The 25728-nt window shown below is 37.4% G+C and overlaps 2 protein-coding genes across 2 annotated transcripts; both read right to left on the bottom strand.

The window, feature by feature from the left end:
• Nucleotides 1-4923: 4923 nt before the first annotated feature.
• Nucleotides 4924-8604, bottom strand: arpc5a (actin related protein 2/3 complex, subunit 5A). Its single transcript, XM_089131349.1, has 4 exons — nucleotides 8351-8604; nucleotides 7716-7787; nucleotides 6599-6775; nucleotides 4924-6517 (listed from the first exon to the last, which is right to left on the bottom strand). Exons 1-4 carry the CDS (start codon nucleotides 8489-8491, stop codon nucleotides 6455-6457), a joined length of 453 nt encoding a protein of 150 aa, XP_088987475.1. The 5' UTR covers nucleotides 8492-8604; the 3' UTR covers nucleotides 4924-6454.
• A 1467-nt stretch (nucleotides 8605-10071) lies between these two features.
• Nucleotides 10072-24790, bottom strand: pla2g4aa (phospholipase A2, group IVAa (cytosolic, calcium-dependent)). Its single transcript, XM_039677872.2, has 17 exons — nucleotides 24666-24790; nucleotides 23814-23895; nucleotides 23577-23725; nucleotides 21742-21855; nucleotides 21593-21630; nucleotides 21300-21444; nucleotides 21054-21190; nucleotides 19901-20123; nucleotides 19086-19200; nucleotides 18353-18490; nucleotides 17507-17596; nucleotides 16410-16475; nucleotides 14931-15170; nucleotides 13700-13884; nucleotides 12908-13097; nucleotides 11860-12017; nucleotides 10072-11755 (listed from the first exon to the last, which is right to left on the bottom strand). Exons 1-17 carry the CDS (start codon nucleotides 24696-24698, stop codon nucleotides 11624-11626), a joined length of 2235 nt encoding a protein of 744 aa, XP_039533806.2. The 5' UTR covers nucleotides 24699-24790; the 3' UTR covers nucleotides 10072-11623.
• Between the last annotated feature and the right edge of the window lie 938 nt (nucleotides 24791-25728).

The raw sequence follows: 25728 nt of genomic DNA on the forward strand, positions 1-25728 counted from the left end.
GCGCACAGTAGCACGATGGGAGTGGGACTGGGAGGGACAAATAATGGCGCTCATCTCCAACGTGCTTATCATATTGATAATAATTTAATCAGTAAATGTTGCTGAAAATATTAATTGTATTGTATCTGCGTCTATGTGACGGGAAACGCGTTGCTCCTACCGCCTGTGTGAATATGCAGTGAGCATGATTAGCTGTATGTCAACCATTATTCACTTTAATCACAGCAGGCCAGTTCACCAGGAACACAGTCAAATTCATTCATGCAGAACAGATGTGTCCTCACACTGTCTATATCAATATTTAAGGTGCTACATATTGAAGCAGTAGCAGATCTCTCTCTCTTCTTGCTTCTGTTAAAATGTCATGGCTGTACAAAATGTCATGTTCCCTCTTATTTTGCATTTTGTTCCACTTCTGTGGAGATCTGTATTATGTAAGCACCTCGTCATCGGCACAAGTGAAGCCTCCACCTCGGCCTGCTGTCTCCATGGTTTGCAGCCACTTAGAAAAAGAAACATGAATATTATAGACAGACATGCCTCCTCTTGCCTTCTCTCTATGGATCTCTCAATGCAAACTTGTTCAGATGAGCATGGGTTACATAATGCACTCAGCTGAACCATGTTTTTACAGCATAAGTCACTAAGCTCACATCACTGATGATACAGTCTGCAAAAACACCATTAATATGATGAATGTTTTTATTTTCAGTTATTATTGTGTATACTGTATAGGCTCATATATCACAGTGTGATAGAGAGGAAGAAAAATAATGTCAAGGAATAATAATAATACTCACAAACTCTGCAATTTTAAACTGAACTCTATGGAAATGTAATTTAATTTTGTTTTATGTTATAATTTAGAGACATTATCATCATCTTAGTTTAATAGTAGTATCATAATGTTAATTAGATTTTATTATAAAATTATATATATATATATATATATATATATATATATATATATATATTTTATTTTTAAGTGTTTATCTCGTCCCTTGCAGTGTCTTTATAGTTTGTATTTGTGTCATATCTTTCTGCACCACTGTCACCTTGAACTTTCTTACTTCAAATTGGTTGTGTTACACTATCATGTCTCTAAAGCTGGTTTGGAAGTGATAATCATTATGAAAATGGTAGGGCAGGCTATAAAATAAAGGTAATTTAAATTAATTTCTATTGCCATAAAGAGAAGTTCTAATAAAAATAAAATAAAAAATCAATTTATTGTTTGTAAAAAAATAAGTTCTATCTTTAGTAGAATAAGAAATTAGATTAAACAAATAACCTCACCCTGTATAGGTTTATTTTACAATACTGATAGGGCAACTGTATATTGTCCCTTACATCTTAAACATGGAACCAGTAAAACGTGTTTTTGTTACACAAGCCATTTAAGTTTAGTTATAATTGTGTGAAAATGTTGAGCACTTATGTCTCCATAGCAGCTGCCACACACTAAACATTGCTTGCTAGAAAACAATGCCAGTTCCCTTGTACAACACAATGGGCCAATGAAGCCCTTCTGCTGCTTCTGACAGATGACCAATCTTAGATCTATACTCACCTGTGGCATGACAACAGAATATAATAATTCTCAGATAATCTTGAGCCACACTTCTATAATCAAGACTTCCTAGAAGACTCAGGAATAGTTTTATTGTAGTAATACAAGTGTTTTATTGCTCTAATTTAATTCAGCTGTAAGTTACAATATTGTTATTTATAAAAACACACTGGCAATTTTTATGTTTGTTTGGAAGCAACTATAGCATTTTGTATTAAATTAAATAAATGTAATAAATTATGTACTAGATATATAAAATATACATAATGTCATTAGAAAATATAAAGGAAGGTAGGGTTCATGTTTTTATTGTCCATATTGACTTTTATTTTTATTTGGACAAGGCACAATCAACTTGTCAGAAAATTATTAAGGGATGTTGTCAAGACATTTGTATTAGCTTTTTGCAAATGTCTGTGATAACAATATGCCATTTACAACTAAAAGTAATAAACGGTACTCATGAAATGTTTGTGATTAAATATACAATCTGGTTTTATTTTTGGGAACAGACTTAAAAATTGTAATCTTTTTATTTGAAATCGTGGTTTTGATCATTTGGATTATACAAACAGCAGAAAGTGTTGCTGTATTTTGTAAGATATTTAGTTATCCACCCACTCTGGTTCTCAGTCTTATATAAGACTTTAGAAATGTAATTTTAAACCTCTTCTCTCTACAATATTTTTGGATGCATTGGTTTCTAAGAAATCCAGATAAACTTGCTATGCCTTTGTAGTTTAGATTCTAAAGCTACAAAGGCATAGCAAGTTTATCTGGATTTCTTAAACTAAGTTTAGATCAATGAACTGGAATAAGGACAGAGAGATTCATTCCCATGAAATCACATACTCATAAAATTCATTGATCTTTGAACTTGTACTGGCACTTTTTGTTACCCACATTTGCACATTTATATAAGATGATATGAGTCTTTCCAGGAACCAGAGATGGCTCTGGAATGATCAAAGTACACAGAAGCATGTAAGTGCAAAGGAAACAGCGCCCCCGTGTGGTTGCTATGAAAAGCAAAATAGTAAAGTGTGGAAAGTCCTGTAGGATATTTACACGGCCTGAATATTGAAAATGTATCATAATGTAACTTTTTTTTTTCTCTCAAATATACCCGTCTTTGGAATATAATATATGACAAATATGATCTTTTTCATCAACACTGATTTTGTAGGTGCAGATGTTTTTCTACTTCAGCAGTTTCTACTGTTTTACTGTTCTCTGCAATATGTAAATTATACTGTTTGTTTCAGATTTATCAATGTATCGCACGCTACAGAAGCCACGATATATTTGTTTCACACACACCAGTGTTATTTTAGGATTATTGAGATAGCCTACTGTGGTGAGCAGGACGGCCGAGGGACGTGAGAGAAAGTCGCGAGGCCGGTGGTGCGATTGCTAATGAGCAGCACCTGCGAGGCACACCGGTCTCGCATCTCTCACGAAGGAGCGGAGCCATAAAGGGGGAGCGACGGAGTGAATGATCGAGAGAGGAACAGGCCTGCTTTTATTTGTATTTTATATTTTATTTTGGTAAGCCAGCAGTCGTCCGTGAGGGGCTGCTGGCCGGTATTTATGTTTTATTTTGGGTAGCCAGCAGTCGTCCGCGAGGGGCTGCTGGCAGGTAATTTGTTTGTTTATTTTATTTAAATAAAGTTTTATTTTATTATTATTATCCGGTTCCTGCCTCCTTCTTCCCTGAACTTTGTTACACTGGTGCCGAAACCCGGGAAGAGGGAGGAACGCGCTGTCCGAGGGTCCTCGCCGCTGTGGGGAATCCGCGGTGCCATCGAGCATGGTGCGCGAGTCGCCGCCGCTCGCCGTGGGCCGGAGCCTGCTGCCGTCCGCCGCATAAGGGGAGGAGCAGGGAGCGGGGGACTCGCGGCCATGGACGCTCGAGGCGGGGCGCTGGGATGAGTTGCCGGTGGGACGCCCGAGCTCGCCGCCGACCGCCTGGAAAATGGAGGGGCGGCTGCCGTTCGGGAGGGAGAGGAGGAGTCACCGCCGCTTGCCGTGGGCCGGAGCCTGCTGCCATCCGCCAGTGAAGGGGAGGAGCAGGGAGCGGGGGACTCCTGCCGTCTGCCCAAGGCACCCGAGGAGCCGTCGCCGTCCACCGGGGGCGGGGGAGCGTCGAGGCGTTCACCGAGGGCCATCCAGCGTCGCCGCCGGGCACCGCGGAGGAGATCGCCCAGCTGGTGAGGGACAAGATGGCAGCGCGTTGTGGGAGCCGGACTATTTTTTTTTTTACTCTCTCCCCTCTCTCGTGTCCGTCGCTCCTCAGGCTTCCGTCTCCGTTTCCCTCGGCTCGTCGATCCATACCCCCCAGGGATCGCCGCCGCCGGGGGGGGAAGTAGGCACAGTCTCGGGTGTACCCCCCGGCCTGTGAGGGGTGATGGGGGTATGTGGTGAGCAGGACGGCCGAGGGACGTGAGAGAAAGTCGCGAGGCCGGTGGTGCGATTGCTAATGAGCAGCACCTGCGAGGCACACCGGTCTCGCATCTCTCACGAAGGAGCGGAGCCATAAAGGGGGAGCGACGGAGTGAATGATCGAGAGAGGAACAGGCCTGCTTTTATTTGTATTTTATATTTTATTTTGGTAAGCCAGCAGTCGTCCGTGAGGGGCTGCTGGCCGGTATTTATGTTTTATTTTGGGTAGCCAGCAGTCGTCCGCGAGGGGCTGCTGGCAGGTAATTTGTTTGTTTATTTTATTTAAATAAAGTTTTATTTTATTATTATTATCCGGTTCCTGCCTCCTTCTTCCCTGAACTTTGTTACACCTACCATTTTAGTTCTTAAAGAGATACTCCACCCAAAAATGAAAATTCTGTTATAATTTTCTCACCCTCAAGTTGTTGGAAACCTGTATGAGTTTCTTTCTTCTGCTGAACACAAAGGAATATATTTTGAAAAAGCAGTTTTTGGCACCATTGACTTCCATAGTAGAAACAAAATGAAAAAAAAAAAATACTATGGAAGTCAATGGTACCAAAGTTCCAATCGTTCTTCAAAAAATCTTCCTTTGAGTTCAGCAGAAGAAAGAAACTCATACAGGTTTGCAACAACTTGAGGGTAAGTAAATGATGACAGAATTTTCATTTTTGGGTGGAGTATCCATTTACTATTTAGAATTTTCAGTTTTAATTTTATTTAAATATTTTGAAAGTTTACGTTTTTAGAATGAGGTTTCCTTGGCAACTAGCTGAAATAAAAACGTTTTTAAATATAGATATTTTTTATTTCAGATAATGTTTATTTGAAGTAACAAACGTTTTGGTTTAGTTAAAAAATAACACTCTTCTGGTTTGCACATTTAATCAACATAAATAAAAAAATTAGGAGACTGTATTCATTTAATTTATTTTTCAAAAGGACCATACAATATAAAAGGAACATTTTTAATAAGGCAGTTGGTAAACTAGTTCATAATTTTCGCACGTAATCAAATGATTGAGTGGCGTGATGCAAACTCAACATTCACTTCGAGCCGCAAATGAACAAGTGGAGACTTCCTCAAGTTGTTAATGTATGGCTTGAAGTATGGAAAAGATAGACCACAGTGGAAGCAAAATTCTCCATTGCATCTTGAGTGCTTGCTGCTGTGTTTGGTGGAACTTGTGAGCGTACACAAACACTTGTGTGTCTCAGAGGTTAGCTATATCATCAGCACCTGACTAAGTCTTGAGTTCAAACTTGAGAAATTATGCTAATGATGTTCTAGATTGATAACAGTTCAACAAAATGATATGATCAAAATATACATAAGCTTAGACAATTTGAATAATACTCAGCGTTATAAAAAAATTTAATTCATTGTTTCTGTAAAGAGTACAAAAACGCACTACTAATAATCGACAATCATGACAATCAAAACCTTTTTGGCAACGTAAGAAAAGTTATTCCCTTTTTTCTGTTTCTTAAAATGTGATCCTGTTGTGATATGATGGAAACATGCATGAATTCATGAAGGGATTGTGGAGAAAAATAAGCACTCTGATCACATACAAAATGAGCTGGAAATCTCCCTCTTGAAAGCACCTGCATTCAAATAAGGCTAGATTTAACAACCGACTCTAGAACTAATACATTATGCGGTGCATGCAAGTAGGGAAAAAGCAAATACTGATGTTGGCATGTTCCATAGACCAGCTCTGATGAGGAAGAGTCTGTAAAGAGAACATCCTCTACAAACTAAAGCTTGATAAACTTCTTAACCCAACTATAAAAATGCTGTTAATTATTCACCCTCATTTTGGCTAAAACCTGTATGTGTTTCTCTCTTCTGTGGAACACAAAAGAAAACATCTTTGGAATGTTGTTTGGACTCAAAAATCATTTTTTTGTGTTCTACAGAAGACAGAAAGAACAGGTTTGGAGTGATATCAGAGTGGTGACAGAATTTTTATTTCTGGGTCAACATTTCCTTTAAGTGAAACAAAAAACAACTCACTCCAGAGTGCCATCATGCGTGATTGCAATAACATGACTGGGTAATGATTTAGTCATGTGCTTACATGTACTGTTTGTTCTTCTCTGTTGAGACTTTACATCGGGACAGGTATGAGAATGTGAAGAAGACGAGTAAAGAGACGTTTCCTTTGATGATAGCTAAAATGTCTGTGCTTAAGATCTACTGAGGTCAACAATAACATTTTCTCATCACCCTTCTGTTAACACAGATCCAAGGTGCTTATCTTCACTGCAACAAATCCAAATGGGACTGTAATGTTTGATCGTTTTTTTGTTTTGTTTTAAAAAAAGGTCAGAGGTGAGTGACTGGACATCCTCCACAGTTTGGCAGAAACCAGACCACGAGGGCTTGTGTTAGCCAGTCCCTCCGCCAACCCTGCCACGGCGCTGAGGTGCTGAACATTACACGGTCTTCCTGGCCGTGAGCACTCTGACGATAGAGCCCACTCCACCTGCTGAGAGAGCCTAAGCAGACAGACACGAGTCAATATATAGCCAGAACGATCATTTTTAGGTGAACTATTCCTTTAAAAAAAATGTGTTTACCTTTTCATGCCACTGAAGAAGGATTGCACTACTGTTGTCAGAGGGTTTTTCAAAGCCCTTGTAGATGTACTTCATGAGCAGATCGACTCCAGTCTTATCCAGAGACTGAACAGCCTTTTCTATATCGCTAGCCTTGAAAGAGCTGAGCACTTTAAGCACGAGGCCTTCAGCCCGGTCCTGCACGCACACATATATATAATGAACTACCCTTGACAATAGATGAGTCATTTGAGATGATTATACACCTCCAATCTTATTTGGCCATCCAAACAAGAGAATTTTAAGCGAATATATAGAAAAGCATGAAATGTGTATTTGACATACATAAAAAATATTATACAATACTTCATATTATGAGCTATATTTATTTATAAAACATAAAATATATAAAATAAATAGAATTCTTTGCTTTTATTATTATTTGTACTATCATTAATATACATTTACTAATGTTATTCATTATCATTATCTTTGCTTTTTTATTTATTGTTGTAAAGCACTGCACATTAGTCAAGGTCCAAAAGACAATTCATTAAACAATTCCAGACGATGAATAAGGGTCTTATTAAGCTTTAAGTTTAAGTTTTATAAGCTCAAATGCTTGCCTTGCTCTGTTCTCTGTAAGTGCATTATATGTCATTATATTAAATTTGTTTTGTTTTTTAAGTGAACTACTCCTTTAAGCTTTTGTCTGTGAAACCGGGCAAAATGATTTAAATAAGACAAAACAAGCATAAAGTAAAGAAATAAAATAAAAAAACAACAACTATTTCTTATACAGCTGTTTTTGTTGTTGTTGTTTGTGAAAAGCTTAATAAATGAGGTAACCTAAGTTTTGAAATATGATATTTTTCTAGACCTGGAAAACTGATCATGAATATATATTAGTGTGAATAACTCTTTGAGCATTTGTTGTAGATTTTTATAGTTAAACCCAGTTCTAAAATGGGAGTAAAAAAATATAGTTTAATCCTTATTCAGTAAATAATGAACAACTGGAAAAAATCACGGGAACTTTGAATAGTGTTGGGGAAACCATTGGTAGGGAATAATAATGTTAAAAGTTTAACAAAACCGACACTTTAAGTTACTTCAGAGTGATTTGACTTTTACTCACCTTTACATTCTGGTTCTTTGTATTGATGGGTGGATTCTTCAGTACTGCCTGCAAAGCCCCCATCAGGTTACCTGTATAAGGCACTAAGGAAAGCACAGCAGGATGCCTGAAATAACATCTTACTCACTAATAATAACATTCACTTTTAATCATCACTGATATGCATGCAACTATAATTGTCACTATGCTGCCATTATAAGCTGCAAGAAACTATATATTATAAAGTATAAAGAATTAAAAAGCCACTTCAGGATTCCAATCTTGCAACCGGAAGTCGATGGCATCCGGAAGTGTTTCTACAACAACACCATTCTAAGTAATTGCCACATCTATATAAGGCACAGCTTTATGTGTTACACTTTTTAAACATTATAGCCGCATTAAAAGACCTTAAAGACTTGAACCCACAATGCAAACTTGTGATGACAATGTGAAATATGTCTGTCTTAAATGAATGAAGCGACTGACAACCACACCCATGTCAGGACGACGAGTAAGTTACAGAAATAATTACATTTTAGAAACGTAAAACAACACATCAAGTGTATTAGAAAACGACAAGTCAAAACGCCATACTACAAGTAAGCAGGACATCTATGAAAAGTAACCATAAAAGTAAATGGACTGAAAGGATATGATCTGATGAGAGAATCCACCTCAGCCTCATCCGGACCTATTTGATTTTCTCCACCGTCCTCCTCATCGACGAACTTGTTTTCGTCGTACTCATCAATATCAACCTTTCTGAATCGATCAGACACTGTGTTCTTCGACATGGCTGGTTCGATCGATCAATCAATCAAAAAATGCCAGTTTACTCGGAATAGTCCCAGCACTGTCAGGAAGCAGCTTGGTGGTGCTTGTTGACTTCCGCATAGAAAGCCCTCTAGTGTCTGTGGGCGGAATCAACACCTACATGTCACTCAATCAATTCATGTAGTTTTTATTTTAATTAGTTATATTAGAACTTTTGCACCTTTAAAATAAAAATCTTTATAATTAACGGCTGAACTGAAACTATTATGTAGCCTAATTTAAAGCAATTGACTCCCAGTTTAGTAATATTTTACAATTTGGATGGGATGTTGAACCTCTCATTCTTTTTAGTTTCAATCAGTGAAATGGTGAATGTAGTTAACTTTTTTTTATTTAAATGTAGTCCAGCATTGCATATAGTGATGACATGTTACTACTGACCCCCAGTTTCACAGACAAGGCCTAAACTGGTTCCAGAGTAATGCATTATTGAGCTGTTTTAACTTAAAGCAACATGCACTAGATCTTAAAATATGTCGGTGTCATTGTTTTGTCTCAAGATGCACACACCACAGAAGTTTTTTGCTAAGGCACGTTTATAAAAGCTACTTTAAATGTCCTAATTGAACTACAAGGCCTAATCCTGGCTTAATTTAAGCTCTGTCTGTGTGTGAAACCGGGTCCTACTGTCCTTTAGTTATACACAAGCTAATACCAAGTCGTCTTTGGTAAATACTGAGTGGGCCTAAGTGGGATTTCTATTTTTCCAGCAGTCCAGCAGATGGCGATATAGGGGAGAGCTAGGCACAACGTAACGGCTTTTATTAACGGACTTTATTAGTTTGTGTAAATCTAGGGTTTAGAGTATTTATTTTCTCCCACATTAATTTCCCACATGTCTAGTACAATTAAGACCCTTATTCATCGTCTGGTATCCCCTTTGAAGCTGCACTGAAACTCTCATTTGGACCTTAAACCGTTTGGTTCCCAATGACGTCCATTATATGGAGAAATTCCTGGAATGGTTTCATTAAAAACCTTAATTACTTTTCAACTGAAGAAAGAAAGACGTGGACATCTTGGATGACATGGGGGTGAGTAAATTATTTTAATTTTAAAAAGTGAACTACTCCTTTAAGTTAAAAAAAAGTCTTTCCAACTTAACAGAGTAATATTTGACAAGTAGTAGTAGGCCTGTAGTTTGACTCAAGTAAGGAAGTTAGAAAGACATCTGACATTTTATTATTAACAACCATAAAAACCCATTATTTTATTTTCATTAACTTTGGCATAATATTTATCCATTTTTGAAATTCTTGCCTGGACATTGTGGGCAATAGCACTGTATCATTAAGCCAGGCCAGAGATTCTTATTTATAGGGAGATGAGAGGATCTCTTACCAATGGAAAAAAGCGCAATAGCTAAAAAAAAATAAAAAAAACCCTTGATTTTCACAGTAAAGTGTTTTGTTCTGTTTAAAGGACTGGCAAAAAAGTATTAACTATTAGTGAAAGCATAGTCCCCAGACCATTAATTGGTTTGAGATCCTTTAATTATGTTTATACACATTACACTACATGGGCTAGTAACATCACTTAAAGGTACATGGCACTCATAATTATGTTTTTTTTTTTTAATATACATGAACATACAAACATACAGTACATCTCCACTTTGAAAGGATCTGACAGTTGTGGTGTTCACAACATCATAAGTTGTTACAAATCCAACTGTACAGACCACAAACAGCAAGGAATGTGTTGATATTTATTTTAGAGTTAAAGTGCACTCTAACACCTAAGGTCTATTTTTTACCACACAACCAGTCTTTCAAGTATCTATACCTTCCACTTTTAGCCTACTGACCTCAGTTCAGTTTTATGAATGACCTTTACTACACCACTTTTCCCATTGACATTTATTTCAAATGTTTGATTTTGAGAAATTTAAAAACAACATAAAAAAACTACACAATAAGCATACAAATAAATAATCTTGTGTACACTTTCATCATAACGTATGTAAACCAGAGGAATGACTATGTGGAAAGTTGGATATTGTATGCGCCACAAATATCTGATACAAACAGGAAATGAGGACATTTTCACAACATGTTCCATCTTGTCCTTGTTCCAGACACCTCACAAAGAGGTGAAGTCCTGCGTGGGAAGTGTGAGATGACATTTCACCTTCTTCCTGTCACCCCTTGGGCAGGAGACAAGGAGACAGGAGACATTTGTAAGCAAAATAAATAAAAGCAGCTAAATCCAGTTCCTAAGTAATGAATCTGTCGCTAAAATATGAGATGAATCCTCCTGAAGGCAGGGCTTACCATCAACCATCTAGTGGTCATAGGTGCGTCACAGTAAATCCGAACAGAGAACAGAAATTGTTTTCTAATCACATCGGCAGAAACACATAAGGAACAGCGTGTCCTGAAGTTCAAGCCACCATTGAGACCATAAATTACTCTCAGAACATTATTAACTAAGTGAAAACAAAGCTGCCAGTATTTGACTCTTTAGAGAAGCACACAGCCAGAATCGAAAGCATGTTAACATTAAAGGTGTGGAGAATATGCCCACATAGTGACTTATAAATAATTTTGAAATAAAGTTGAAAATGGTCCACTGAATCACAGAATGGCTCTCATTTACAAAGTGTTTCATGTCCCCTGCCCATTGAGTGCTTGTTTATTAAATATTTTGGGTAATTTCAGTGACCGATAAGCGCAGTACTCTCAGCTCTCAGATCAGTTAACACATATTACCATATTTAAATCTATTCCACAGAATTTACCCCAAACTGAGTGCAGAACATTAAAAAAAAACAAATGTCTGTAGATTCGGTTTTCCTGATTCCACATTCCAGAGCTGGCATTACGTGAATTATAGTTCCTGTAAATATTTTGAATGAGATTTTATTTTTATTTTATTTTTTTGGTAATTTCTATTATTCTTAATTTAAAGTAAGAGGTGATATAATTCAAAGTCTTCTGGAATGCAACATAAAAACGACCCCGTAATAAGGCCAATCCAGTCTTTTCTGAGGAATCTGCTCACTGACTCCCATCAAGCACCAGTGGACCAATGGCATCTCACATGTCAAGGCTTTTGCGTATAGCTGTTTGCATAACTATCAGTTAGGTGTGTCATTTTGCAAAGCTGGTATCCCGTTTCAAGAACTTCTTGTTTTCAATTTCATTGAGGGAAAGGGAAACCGAATAGTTTGATGGGTTCTCTCGTCTCCGCAGAATGCTTTCTTTAATAGCCTCTTTTATGACCTACAAAACAAAACAGAGTCACATGGAATGAAGACCAAAGATGAACCGCAAAAAAAAACTGCTGTGAAGGTGTTTAAATCAGAGTTTCAAGGAGTAGAACTGACCTCAATGTTGTTGAGTGTGTTGAACTCCATTAGGTCATGAAGCCTTTTGAAGGCCTGGTTAGAGTATTTGAAGTTGAAAGTAGAGAAGGGAGAGGCTGGATCGTCAAATATGTCAAAGTCGCCAAACTCTATATCCTTGTCTGAATCTCTAGGAACTCCTTCATGAAAACAGAAAAGAGAACAATTAAATCTGACCTTTTCTACAAAGAATGTTCACATGATCTATAATACAAATTTTAATTAGTGAAATAGTATTGAAAAACAGTAATATTGTGAAATATTATTACAAATATTAAAAGAACTGTTATTATATATAATATATTCAGTGTTATTATAGTTAACTAAACCTCAATCCATAAAAAAACATTTACGTTGTTTGAAATAAAAAATAAACATTAACTGAAATAAAAAAGATTATTTGAGCTAGTTTTCACCATTTCTCTTTTTCATTTAGTTTAAATTGATGTGCTAAAAAAACTAAAACTAAAACTGAAAGACAAACTAAAATAAACACCCCAGCACAATCACACAAATTACAAAAACTTTAAATAAAATGAAAAAAAAAAAAAAAAACCAAAAAAAATCATTATAAATGTCTTTACTGTTATGACCAATTTAATGCAATCCTTGCTGAATTAAGGTATTAATTTCCTTAATAAGATTTACCAACCCCAAACTTCTAAACGGTTTTAGTCGAGTTATGTGCACTGACATTATATTGACACAACTTTCAACTGTGTTTTCCTTGTTGACCTCAAACAAAAACAAACAAACAACACAAATTCCAGCACAATTTGAAAACAAATCACTGTGGTTCTTGTTCAAGAATTAAGAGGACCAGATTGGTCAATCAGAGTAAATTTTAACTTCTGAGCCATAGTCAGAAAACTCGCTACTTGAATCAGCAGGAATGACTCGCTAACTCAGTTTATTACAGGTCGTGTCTGACTTGAAATGAGATGAGAACAGTTTCTGGTATTTAGACTTAAAATATGTTAAGAACATAAATTCTTTAAAAAAGTGCAATATGATAATGACACGCTCTCACCTGGGGCTTTAAAGTTCCGAAAGTCGATGTTGGCCAAGACGAAATGAATGACGGTGGGGCAGTTCTTTTCTCCCTTATTGGGTTTGAACACATAGCACTCTTTCAGACCCTCTCGGTCAAATACTTTCGAATCGATCTTAGGGAATGGCAGCTTATTCATACGGGCCCATTTTTCAGCCAGCAGTAATTCCTAACACAGACAAACAAGGACACGGTTAGATGACAGTCACAGCTCAGAGAAACATACACTACCTTTAAAAAGTTTGGAGTCACACTTAAAGCCCTGTTTTAAGATAGTTTCTGATGACATAGAACAGTTTTTGTGACAATAACTACAATAAAACCTGTTGGAAAGCATCTTTTGCAGCGATTTTTGTGTGAGCATATCAGTGAACACCCCAGACCACACTCGGTGAGTTTCACGTCTTTGTAAACTAAAGTTTAATGCGTTTTATGAATGATTGTTCCAGTGCACATAGACAACCATTCTTGTGTAGGTGCCAACACAAAAACCTAAAATTCTCGGGAGAGCAGCATTTGCCAAATTTCAATCTTAACCGTTCTATTTCATCAGAAACGATCTTAAAACAGGGATTTAAGTGTAAAATACCGAACTAACCCTTTAAAGGCAGAAACTGTTAAACCAATAAAAGTAGAGTTTCTCTGTCTACTTCCTATCTATCTACATTGTGTGACATTTCATACAAACTTGTCTGACGTAAATCCTCATTTGAATACATTCATATTATTCTTCATATGTACATGTAATGCAAGCCTCGGGCACACACTCACTTTAAATGGCGGGCTGGAGTCACTGGGCCTGGCTGAGAAGTCAAAGGAAATGATTAGGTCAACTCCTCTCTGAGGTCGCAGAATGAGAGGATAGGGAAGGTTAAAGGTCAACCCGCTGTCCACCACATGGATTTTTTTACTCTTCACATCTAGAGGCTCATAGATTCTCTCAAACTCATCAGGATCTGCAGGAAAGATTGATTGGAAAGTTAGTGTAGTGGTTTGGCAATGACCTGTAAATAAACCACAGGATGTCATCACTAACATTCACCTAGTTGTTTCAGAGTAAAGAATATTCTATGTTGAAAGTTTTGCAACAGTCATCATTTGTTCAGCATTACTGTACAAATTCTCACTCGAGCTTATCTTTTTTCTCACACCCAACTGTCAACAGGAAGTAGACTACTGCTGAGCCACAGACACATGCAGTGCTATTATTATCAGTAATTATCGGATGAGACCCTGCCTTCACTGATCAGCGAGCTAAACCGAATGACACATGAACTTGAGACTGCGCTCAAAATTTTCTCATTTTAACACAATCAGTGATCTTGTTCTGACGAGCCAAAGATGCTTCCTTTGTAATGTATTAAGGTATTTCTGTGTATTTGACCCGTGGGAAAAGGTTAATCTGCAGTGGGTGTGTTGGTATTTCTTAGATGTGAAGTTTTGAGCAGACTGACTTCCTCCCACTCAGGCACCAAATAATATTTGAAAGCCCATCATCAAGTCCTGTGGCACCTGACCAGATTTCAGCCTATTGTTCCACCTACAGTCCGTCACACCCATTTCTTTAAAACGCATACTTCAAATTCTGAACCAAAATGTTGAAGGTTTAAATCTTGCTTGAGTTTTCACTATTGTTACTGTTCATTGTGCTTTTAAAAAAAATCTAGATAAAATATATGAATGGTCAATGGGGGGATGGGGGTTAAATCAGTCTTTATAAAATAAGTATATAAATAAATTATGTTAGTACATCTAATATTATAAAAGATATAGTTTCCAGATTTTCTAGATAATATTTAACACCTTCTCTAAACAACTGTCTTTATAATATCACAGTTATAATTCATACAGTATAATGAGGTTTTTATGTATGAAAATAAGCGACTTTTCCTTTTGTAATAGTCTTTCTGTTTCAGGAAGGGGGTCCTCGCAAAGGAATATGTGGGCGTTCTTGGCTCAAATGTAAATTTGCATAAGCGCCAGATAAATGACTAATTAGTACCTGTAACAGCATCAACCTCCTCATCCACAGAGGACTGGCTCATCAGGTTGCTGAAGGGAGAGAAGGGCAGGGAAGAGTTCAGGTTGAGTCCCAGCATGAAATTGTGCACCTTGCCGGCACGGCCCTCGCGTGTGGTGAAAAGGGTGCTGTCCCCCATAATGGAGGTTAACATGCGCTGAACCCAGCTAGCCTGAGCATGACGCTGCCGCTCATCTTCTGCCTCTGCTGACTCCGTGCCTCCTGGAAGAAAGAGAGACAAACAATGATACTCTTGCTCCTTTTTAACAGATTTTTACCTACTATGCCAATATTTTCACTTAACCAAAAACAAAAAAATATTTGTGTAACATTTTATATCCATCAGAAAGATATACTTATATAGCTTTATATAACTGTATATATTTCTTTTTCAACTCTACAAATGTATTTGTTTTTTAGGGCAATAACAGCTGAAAATTATGCAACTAAAGTTATGAATACATACACACACTTTTACTGGAAATGATTGCATGATCGCATATAGTGCAAAACATTTGGACAGTTGGATAATGCTACCTTGGTAAGAAACAAACAAATAAATGAATAGACAAAACATTAAACAGTAAGATAAAGTTACCTTAATTAATGAATAATACCGTAGTAAAAAAATTTAATAAAAATAAATGAACAAATAGACAAACTGTTAAATAATATTACCTAGGTAACACAATAAATAAATAAATAAATAGACAACATTTCAGACTTAATGCTACCTTGATAGCAACAAATATATAAATAGATCGATAGATAGACAGATAGATAATGTTAGCATATCGAGACTGAATGAGTCTCCAGAGAGCAAACGGATCTGCGCGTTAAAGAGCGCAAGTAGACCATTTACAGGACAAGCCGGATTCCACCATATCTTTATATTTACAATAATAATCATTTACATTGTAATCCTTTTATTTTTAATATTTTGCTAGTTTGTATGCTGCTGCGCATCCCTGTATGTGTAATAAGCAGAGTGTACGAGCGCTGTAGACCCGCATATATTTAGGCAGACATTACTAACGCACTCTTAACAAAAAAAAATGTTGCATCATTGGCTTTAGACCAGGTTTCAACTGGTCAATGGCGCAATCTATTTCAGTTGCCTCAAAATAGCAACACGCCAACCATGCGCCTGAACACAGACTTTTTCAGACCAGCCGCCTATGGGTGCACAAATGGGCGCAAATGCATTTGCAATTTAAACAATGTGATGCAGGACGTGAAAATGATAATTGCGTCGGGCTGAAACAAGCAAAACGCACTTGCGTCGCGCCTGGCGCCGCATTGCACCGTATGTATGATAAGGCCCTAAATGACTGTCCTGTCAACTGGCCCAAAACTCTTACACACCCCGAACCAGCGAGTAATTATTGCTGTGCCTTGAATTGAACTAAGCATGTATGTGAGTTAAAAAAGTAAAAGAGAGTGAAAAGAGCTCTTTCTCACCTCTTTGAGTTTCCTCGTCATTATCTGCTGAATCATCACCCACAATATGCTCTGGCTTAATTTGCTCTGAAAAACAGAAGACACAAACAGAGTTGCAACCTATGGGTGGACCACACAAAAAGGCATTTCAATTTTGCATAGATGTATATATAAGGTTTTTGTTTTGCATTGTGATCTCCTGATTCTTAATAGCCAGCTACAAAAAAACCCCCCAAATTACACATTTGTAGACTAGTTGTTAATCTAAGGGTACGTTTACATGAAAACGATATGCTTAAAACAAAATTGTTTTCCGCATTCAGACGTCACCGTTGTCAAAACTATCTCACAGATCCGTGAAAAACAAATGAAACCCCTTGTATTCTGCTGCCAGGCCAATAGATGGCGATGAAACAGTATAGACTGAACACGTAATACACATGTGCATGATGTCATCATCTCCAGAGATGTGTTTCTGTTGTTTACACAGAGACTGTTTTCTAAAAACCCGTTTTCACAACCCAAAATGCCGTTGTCTTGTAAACGAATGGCAAAAAGTAGAAGTTTTTAGTTGAAAACGGTCCACGTAAACAGCCCCTTAGTGTACATCATGATAGTGTTTGTTGTGCTGAATTACTATCTTGACTGCAGTAATGGGAATGTGGTAGTGGTAAATAAAGTCTCAGAGAAGAAAATCTATAACAGTCCTAAAGTCTTAAAATGCTATTTTATCAAAGTTCAAAGCCTTTATGCAAAGTGCAACATAAACATGAACATGCCGAACAAACTCATCTGTTACTGTTATATGTTGCAGTACTTCAACTTTGAATATTTGCAGTGTGTTTGACTGAGGTCACACAGCCATAGCGAGTAGATCAGTGTGTTAATCTTATCTTTCTACACCAACACCGTGCACTCATGAGTGTCAACTGTACGTTTGCACTAGAAGAACTAGAAACGGCACATTTTAGTATATCACAAGGATAGAAACTCGATGATATGATATCAATCCAAATAGTCCTACATCCGTGTTCTCTTGAAAAAGGGTGCAATTTGTCCCTTTCATTGAGTTCTTTAGCTCTGATAGCTAGAAGAGTAAGAGAAACAATCTTACTCACCCAACTCCTCCTCCATTGTGCTACTGCTGGCTGTCTCCTTCACCCCCAGAACCCGGTTAAAGAGGATGGAGAAAGCACTCCCCCATACACCTGCAGCACACACACTTACATCAAACACTTTATACATACTACAGCAAACAATACCTGGAACCGGATTACAGGATTATGATGGATTATATATTCTGATGTAAAGCTCATATTCAAACTCAAAAGGGTGCAAGATGCTTGTGCAAGATGAGTGATTCAACATAAGATACATTTATATAAAGAGCTGTTCATACTAGTAAGAATAAAGCATGAAAAACATGATTATATCTCTAAATCTATTTTTCCATCCTGTTGATGACATATTTCAGTGCTCGCTTTGAATAGATTTTCTTTTTATTATCAGAGGAACCATCATTTCAACTAAACAGCTGCTGTTGCTAAGTAATTCAAAATCTTTCAAATACATTCAAAGATCGTACTTTGTCTTGTAAAAGATAAAATGTCATTCATCTTTGCGTTAATTTCCTGAAAGACATGAAATCTGAGAGCTTTCTGTCCCTCCATTGACAGCCACGCAACTGACACTTTAGCTCTTCAAAAAGAGATCCTAAACCTAATCCATATGAATTTGAATGTGAATTTTCCAAAGATGAACAAAACTCTTATTAGTTTGGAATGAAAGGAGGGTGAGTAATTTATGAAAGAAGTTTAATTTTTGGGTAAACTAACATATATCTGATGGGAAGTATGAGTAATTGTAAAGTACATGAGTGACTGTACTGTTGTCACTCCATGGGTTTTGAGGTAGTCTAAATGAGTAAACCCTTCTGTTGAAATTCAGAGCGATCCCAGTCTTACCCATGAGGAAATGTAAGGGGTTTTCCTCATATTTTTTCACAACACAGCCCATGAAGAACTTGCTCCCAAACAGTCCTGGAGACATGAAGGTGCCATATTTGGCCATGCCAATCTCATATGGGGTGAACTCCACCCAGTCTGATTGAAATAGGAAAAAATAGGGATGAAAATGACATGCAAAGACATTGTAAAATATTACATTGCACTACTAAAATAATACTAAATGACTCAAGTCCACTCAAAGAGTAATTTACAGTAAGTGACTCGCTTGACAAAAACTAACTTTCAATTACTTCTACTTCTGCCATCACCTGCTTAGTCACATGCGCTGATCCCATTCAACATAAAACAACCTACCCACACATTGACTGACTGGTACACTAGTCTCTAAAAATAGTGTCTGCACTAGTGCACTAGTGCGAGGAACTGTGTAATTTCAGACTGACTTCACGGTGGGTCAATCATTAGGCCCCATAACAAATATTTGCATGTTTTCCACAGTATTAAGCAAATATAAACAAATCGATAGTGTTCAGTCTTCTATGGAGGCTAGGAGGAGGTGCCATACAAATTCTGACTATTTTGTTTATCTTGACAAGTATTGACAGTCTTTTCTCATTCCATTTTGACAATAATTATACATTCATACAGCAATAAATAACGGGCAATGCAATAAAATGTACCATTCTAATGTTATTATTTGCAGCCTATTTAAAGTGAACTGTCTTCTTACCAGCAAACATGAGCTCAGAGACATCAGGTTTGACGTGCAGACAGGTGAAGAGAGGCATCGGGCACTGACCTTCATTAATTTTTCCCTGCAAGGCGCTCAGTTTAGTGTCCATTCTCTGTGCAAAACACACAAAAACACACAAAGTAAGCGTAATACTCAAACTTTTTTGCACAGCATTGGTCGAGGTTGAAGAAAATGGTAAATTATCAATGCTTTTTACATAGCGTTTTCTAAAAGGTTGGTACCAAGAAGTGTATTATAATACGTGTCTTGGTGTCTTGTATTATAATAAGTGTCACTTATAAGTGTCTTGGAATTTCATTTTACACTATCTGTCACACCTTGTAATAAAGACTTTTTAAAACCTTTCAAGAGCCAGAGAAACACTGATAATTTAAGGAACAGTGCATTTAGGTAAAATGCACATAAAAATAATTCAGATCTTTTGGAACATTATAAATGTCTTAACTGTCCCTTTTGATAAATTTTACATGTCCATGCTGAATGAAAGTATCAATTAATTTCTTTCTTTAATAAAAAAACACACCTTACTGATCCCAAACTTCTGAACGGTAATGTACAGGAGTGCTTTCTTTCATTGAGAAGTATCTTCCTGATTTACAGGGACCTTCCCCAAAAGAGAAGGGTCCATTTGCATTTGAATGCATAATAGAGAGACAACTGACAAAGGAGTCTTTGTACTTGACCAGTGTATAAATAGAGTACAGTGCAGCACAGTTCATGCCACTCTTGATGTCCTACTGCAGCACAAACTTTCAATAACCCAGTTTGTATTCTTGCACATGGTATCTCACCGCAGGAATGAGAGTCTCTCCTATCAACATCCCGAAGATGTCAGTGAAGGTGACAGGCTGTCCGGCCGATTTCTTCTTCCACAGTGCTTTGACGTACCGGTTGACATTTTGGGGCAGGAGCAGTTTGAGTGGGTTATTGCTGACCCTGGTCATCAGCTCCTTATTAATATCCGCTGGGCCTTTCGCAGGAAACTCAGGGTGCGAATACAGCATGGACATATACCTGTGGAAATATAGTCAAGATTTGTTCAAGTGTTGGTGGTTACAAATGTGTGTAAGCAAGTTTAAAGGAGTAGTTCACTTTTAAAAATACTTTTGCTGATAATTTACTCACCCCCATGTCATCCAAGATATCCATGTCATTCTTTTCTCAGTCGAAAAGAAATTAAGGTTTTTGATGAAAACATTCCAGGATTTTTCTCCATATAATGCACTTTACTGGTAACCAAACGGTTCAAGGTCCAAAAGACAGTTTCAGTGCAAACTGCAAACTGTTCAAAGGGCTTTAAAACGATTCCAGACGATGAATAAGGGTCTTATCAAGCGAAACGATCGCTCATTTTTTTTTAAATAACAAAGTTTAAGTTTTATAAGCTCAAATGGTTGCCTTGCTCTTTTCTGTGATGCGCGTTCGTGACTCTCCTGTTCGAACTCGTTTATCAAAATGAACGAATCTTTTTCGTGTCATTTGGTTCATTCAACAAACAAAATGAACGAATTGACTCCGAAAAAGATTTGTTCATTTTGACAAACGAGTTCGAACAGGAGAGTCACGAACACGCATCACAGAACAGAGCTAGGCGACCATTTGAGCTTATAAAACTTAAACTTTGTTATTTAAAAAAAAAAAATGAGCGATCGTTTCGCTTGATAAGACCCTTATTCATCGTCTGGAATCGTTTAAAGCCCTTTGAACAGTTTGCAGTTTGCACTGAAACTGTCTTTTGGACCTTGAACTGTTTGATTACCAGTAAAGGGCATTATATGGAGAAAATCCTGGAATGTTTTCATCAAAAACCTTAATTTCTTTTCGACTAAAAAAAAAGAAAGACATGGACATCTTGGATGACATGGGGGTGAGTAAATTATCAGCAAAAGTTTTTTCAAAAGTGAACTACTCCTTTAAATATCCGAATATTCTGCTTTTACTGACCACGTTGACCCAGAAAGTCCTGCCATATATGTTGCACAGTCAAGCACCCCCGATTCATACAGAGCCTTCATCACACCAGAGAAGCCCACCATCGCACGGAAACCCCCTCCAGAGCCCACAATGGCGATAGTAGGAACCTGAGCACACATAGAACTGAAATCAAACAGGATCTCTAACACTAGCCACACAATCCTTTTTTTAGTATAGCATGGTTCATAAGGCAGTTTGTGTGGTTTTTGACTTTACCTCTCTTGGTGAGGCTGGAAGGAAGCGTGGGTTCTCCATTTTGAGAAGCTTCTTGATGCTGAGCATAACTCTGTCTCTGCGTGTCTTCATGAAAAGCTTCTCCTGATCACACAGTGCCATGCTGAAGCGCAAGTCTGTGGACGAACTGTAAAAACATGACTCACTTTCAGTGCCTCATTCATTCTTATTTGATAAACCAACAAAACAAAATCAATATGAACCACCAAAAAGGGTCCACAAAAGGGAACTCAAATAGCCACTATGCGCAGAAGTAAAAATTTCTTTATACATACCACACTTCTAAGGACAAGTCAAGGAACACTTTGGTCGTCTAGCAAGAATCAGAGAATAATAGTAAACAACAAGACACTTAGAATTAGTAACCATGAAGCTCAAGTTAATTCACAACAGGCTCAAGGTGTAAACCAAAATGAGCTTTTACCTTGCCGATAGAGAGGGCCACTTGCTCTGTATGCCCCACTTTGAGCTTTGTGAGGGAATATTTAGCTGTGCCCAGAGTTTCATCCATTACATAATTAGCATCCATCAGTGTCATCTAAAAAAACAGCATTCAAACAGTATTATAACATAGTGCTGATGCATTTTCTAATACTTCTAAACTGCAATACAACACCTTTACAGTACTGTACATGCCAACAACAGCATGGGCAAACTTTTAAAGCAACACCTTTCACAAATATAACTCTGTTACGTTTTAAACTATAAAAAACAACAACTGACATGTGAGTGTAACAAACTCGTTATGAACCGATCTCAAAACTGAGGTACGTTCTGAAATTCTGTAAACCGTTACATCACTGTGTATATATTTTTATATATATATGAAGAGTTCAGATACAAAAGCCTCTAAATGCCATTTGAAATTTTCTTCTTTAATTATGTTTTTTTTTATTATCAAACTTGTATGTTTAAGTTCAGTAATTTCACTTAAATAACAATTAATAGGTAATTATCATTGCCATTTAAGTGAAATCACTGAAATTAAATATACAAGCTTGATAAAAATGATCATTCTAGAAGAAAATTTCAAATGGCACTTAGAGGCTTTTGCATCTGAACTCTTCATATATATATATAGGGATTGTCTGGGCTTGCTATGTATTTTAGTATTGAACTAGTTTTCAGTTAGTTGCTATTGTTTTTTATTGATCTGGTAATCCGTTACACCCATTGATAATTTAGGCTGCATTTACACTTGGCATTAACATGCAATGTGAAGCCAGTCAGGCGGGTTTACATCAAGTGGCTTCTGCATCTTGATAACAAGAAGCTTCTGCATCTTTCCGCCTAGAAACTCCAGGCCCGTAACTCCAGCTCGGTCTGTCGAGCAGTCCACCTCGGCTCCACCTGGGACCGTTGAATCCCTATGATTCCACTCAGCATCCTTGTCTCTCCAGCTCTGCCTTAATAATTCATAACTCTTCCTGTTTCATGGACTTCTGCTGCACTTCGTCTCTCCACCCCTTCGGCTTCTCCTTCCTTCCAGCTCAGCCTTGGTCCTCAGTCACTCTGCCTTGGTCTCAGTTCTCTGACATCCTGGCTCCACCTCGGTTGCGTCTCCACCCTTCCCTGAAGGACTTTTGTATCACCCGGTCCCTTCTGTTCATCATCTTCACCTAGGTCTCCACAGCCAGCAGCTCCATCTCAGTCAGTCGTCCCCTGGTCCCAGCTTCTAGGCCTCTACCATGGCTCGTCCCTCCCTCGACTCCGCCATGGGCCTGTGTTCTGGCCTACCTGCTGGGTATTCCACCCTGGCTCCTTCCACCTTCGTTTCAGCCCAGGCCCTGCCTGTCCTGTGTTCTTGCCCAACAACCACACCCTAAGACCCCTCCGGTCCTCCTCTAATGGACTTTGGTTTTGACATTGTTTATTGTTATAAGGCATGAATCTTAGTACTGATACTGCAGCAAATAGATCATTCTGACAACAGCCGGTATGCTCTACACATAAATCTGATCTCACCATCATCGAGTCAATCTGTGATTACATGAAGAAACGAAACGGAAAAAGTTTCTTAGAAATGTTGCCACAGTTCTTCTGGATTTAGTCTGTCTCATTTTTTTCTGTTTGTTAATTACCAGATGCCATTACAATGAATGGCAAAAATGAATGTTTGGAAATGTAAAGTGATATTTCCTGCTGACACACTACAGGAAAAGATATACAAAACTTTTTTAGAGAGAAAATACTAACGTGCCTAAGACTTTTGCGCAGTACTGTATACACATGAAGTAATTTAGAGTATGATTTTTTCACCTCCAAAACATTGGGTAGATTGGGATCCAATACAAAGTCAAAAGTTTCGTTCCACTTCGGGTTAATGTCATTATTTATGTGCCGTGTTCGTTTCCTTGACTCTGGTGTGGTTGGAATTGACAGTTCCACGTAAGGGTCCGGGGTGTCCACTGTGAACAAACACACAATCACTCAAGTATGAATGCTCCTTTGAGGGTTTCTTCAAATAGCAAGAAGACTGCACAAAAATATACTCACATAAATCACCAAATGCTCCTTTAGTCACATTTTCAGCTCTTACCACAATCACTTTCAATCTATGAGAATACTGATGCTCAACCTGCACATTTGAAAGATCCACAATTAGGGATTTAGAGTGGCAAAGGCATCTATGAAGGCTATAAAGGAAGCTCATTTAACTACTGAAGTAGGAAATAGACAACAGGTTATTCCCAAACAGAATTGTGGCTAAGCAGAAGATACAGTATGTCTCTAATGACATAATTTCAGCATGTTGTCACATGCAAATGAATCCAACCACTGAAGCTTTACTATAGTTTTCTAACTTTCTTAGAGTCTCAAAAAGGTAAAGCACATTGATAAAAAACACAAATAAATCATGACATAAATAAATGTGGTACCACTTTAAGGTTAATTAGTTAACATTAGTTAATGTACTAACAATGAGCAATACATATGTTACAGTATTTATTAATCTTTGTTAAAGTTAGTTAATAAAAATCCAGCTGTTCATTGTTTATTTATGGTGCATTAACTAATGTGAACAAATACAACCTTTGATTTTTATGTATTAGTAAATGTTAATGTATACATGTTGAAATTAATATTAACTTAGATTAATTAATGCTGTATAAGTATTGTTCATTCTTAGTTCATGTCAACTAGGTAGTTAACTAATGTTAACTAATGAACCTTAGTGTTACCATAAATGTTAACATTAGGGACCAATGAACCCTGACTCCTCTGTTATACATTCATGTTAATTAAACAAGCTCAACTTTCTAAAAAAAAAAAAAAAAAAAAACACACAAAAGCAAAAGCTAAACGTTTCTCATTGACATGATGCTTTAAAGTTAAAGTGTAACTTACTATGATGTACTGGTATGGGTCTATGGATGACATTCTGACAGCAATTAGGAGGTCGAGAAGGCACTTTCTTTCAAGACAGTCCGGAAAACAACTGTCAAATTAGACAATAAAAAAGAGAAAGAAAAAAACGCACAAGAGGTTGAAACTTGATACTTGTCGAATAACACAGTGTTCAACGTCTTGAGAGCTAAAAGTTCGCTCTCAGTTCAGAGGAACGTATGATAGAAACTGTTGAAGCAGGATTTTGTTGCTAAGTCATTTAGACGCGTGGATACTTTTTACGACTTTACAGAGAAATTAAACGTCCAATTACTTACCATAACTGGTGGTAGAGTGATGTTGGACCCTCTCCGACAAGAAATTCAATTCAGGAAGCCAGGAGGAGTACTCTACACTGGGCGGACTAAAGACATGTCATGAATATGAATCGTTCAGTTTAGACTGTTCATTGTAAGGATTCGATCGAACCGTTTCGCACAGCATTTTGAATCATTCGACTGAGAATGGTCGAATTTATCATAGGCCTAGGTGATGGTGAATATGAGGTAGGTGAAATGTTGGAACCATAAACATAGCACATTTTATTTGGATTTTCTGGTATAAAAACGGGCTATCGGGCCACCAACAGGGTTTACATTTCACACACTGCATCAAACTGGACATCACAAGTAGTAGCAACTATAGGCTAAAAACAATACAAAAACGTAACCGAAATCATCAGTAGTAATGTCAGCATTGAACAAAAATATGAATTAACCACAAACAAGAAAACGTCAAATGGGAACACTTGATCGATGATGACTCAAATGACTGGTGAATAGGTTACCTGAACTGGTTCAAAGAAATGAATCATTCAAACGAATCGATTCGCTAAAATCAGTTCCATTTTTGGGCGGACGCAAACTCTTCCCCCTCCCCGGTTCTTCATATTTCAACTCTGATGGACACATGCCTATTTTAGCGCTAGACTTTCTATATTGTCTTTCTATGTTTTTTTTCTTCTCATATTAGCCTACTGTGACACTCACAAAAATAGGTTTTGTTTAGATTTTTTTCTTTTGCT

The sequence above is a fragment of the Pimephales promelas genome, chromosome 5 (genome assembly GCF_988280905.1).
Source record: "Pimephales promelas chromosome 5, fPimPro1.hap1.1, whole genome shotgun sequence".
In the NCBI taxonomy this organism is placed as follows: Eukaryota; Metazoa; Chordata; class Actinopteri; order Cypriniformes; family Leuciscidae; genus Pimephales; species Pimephales promelas.

Excerpts from the sequence above, each read along its gene's own strand:
- pla2g4aa (XM_039677872.2), bottom strand. The coding sequence starts at position 24,698 with ATGTCATCCATAGACCCATACCAGTACATCATA. Across the intron at positions 21,856-23,576 it reads ATCTACCCAATGTTTTGGAG|ATGACACTGATGGATGCTAA; the intron begins GTGAAAAAATCA and ends CTGTTTTTTTAG. Across the intron at positions 17,597-18,352 it reads CCCCTTACATTTCCTCATGG|GTGTATGGGGGAGTGCTTTC; the intron begins GTAAGACTGGGA and ends TGTGTGCTGCAG.
- arpc5a (XM_089131349.1), bottom strand. The coding sequence starts at position 8,491 with ATGTCGAAGAACACAGTGTCTGATCGATTCAGAAAGGTTGATATTGAT. Across the intron at positions 7,788-8,350 it reads TGGATTCTCTCATCAGATCA|GGTAACCTGATGGGGGCTTT; the intron begins TATCCTTTCAGT and ends GTGCCTTATACA. Across the intron at positions 6,776-7,715 it reads CAAAGAACCAGAATGTAAAG|GACCGGGCTGAAGGCCTCGT; the intron begins GTGAGTAAAAGT and ends GTGTGCGTGCAG.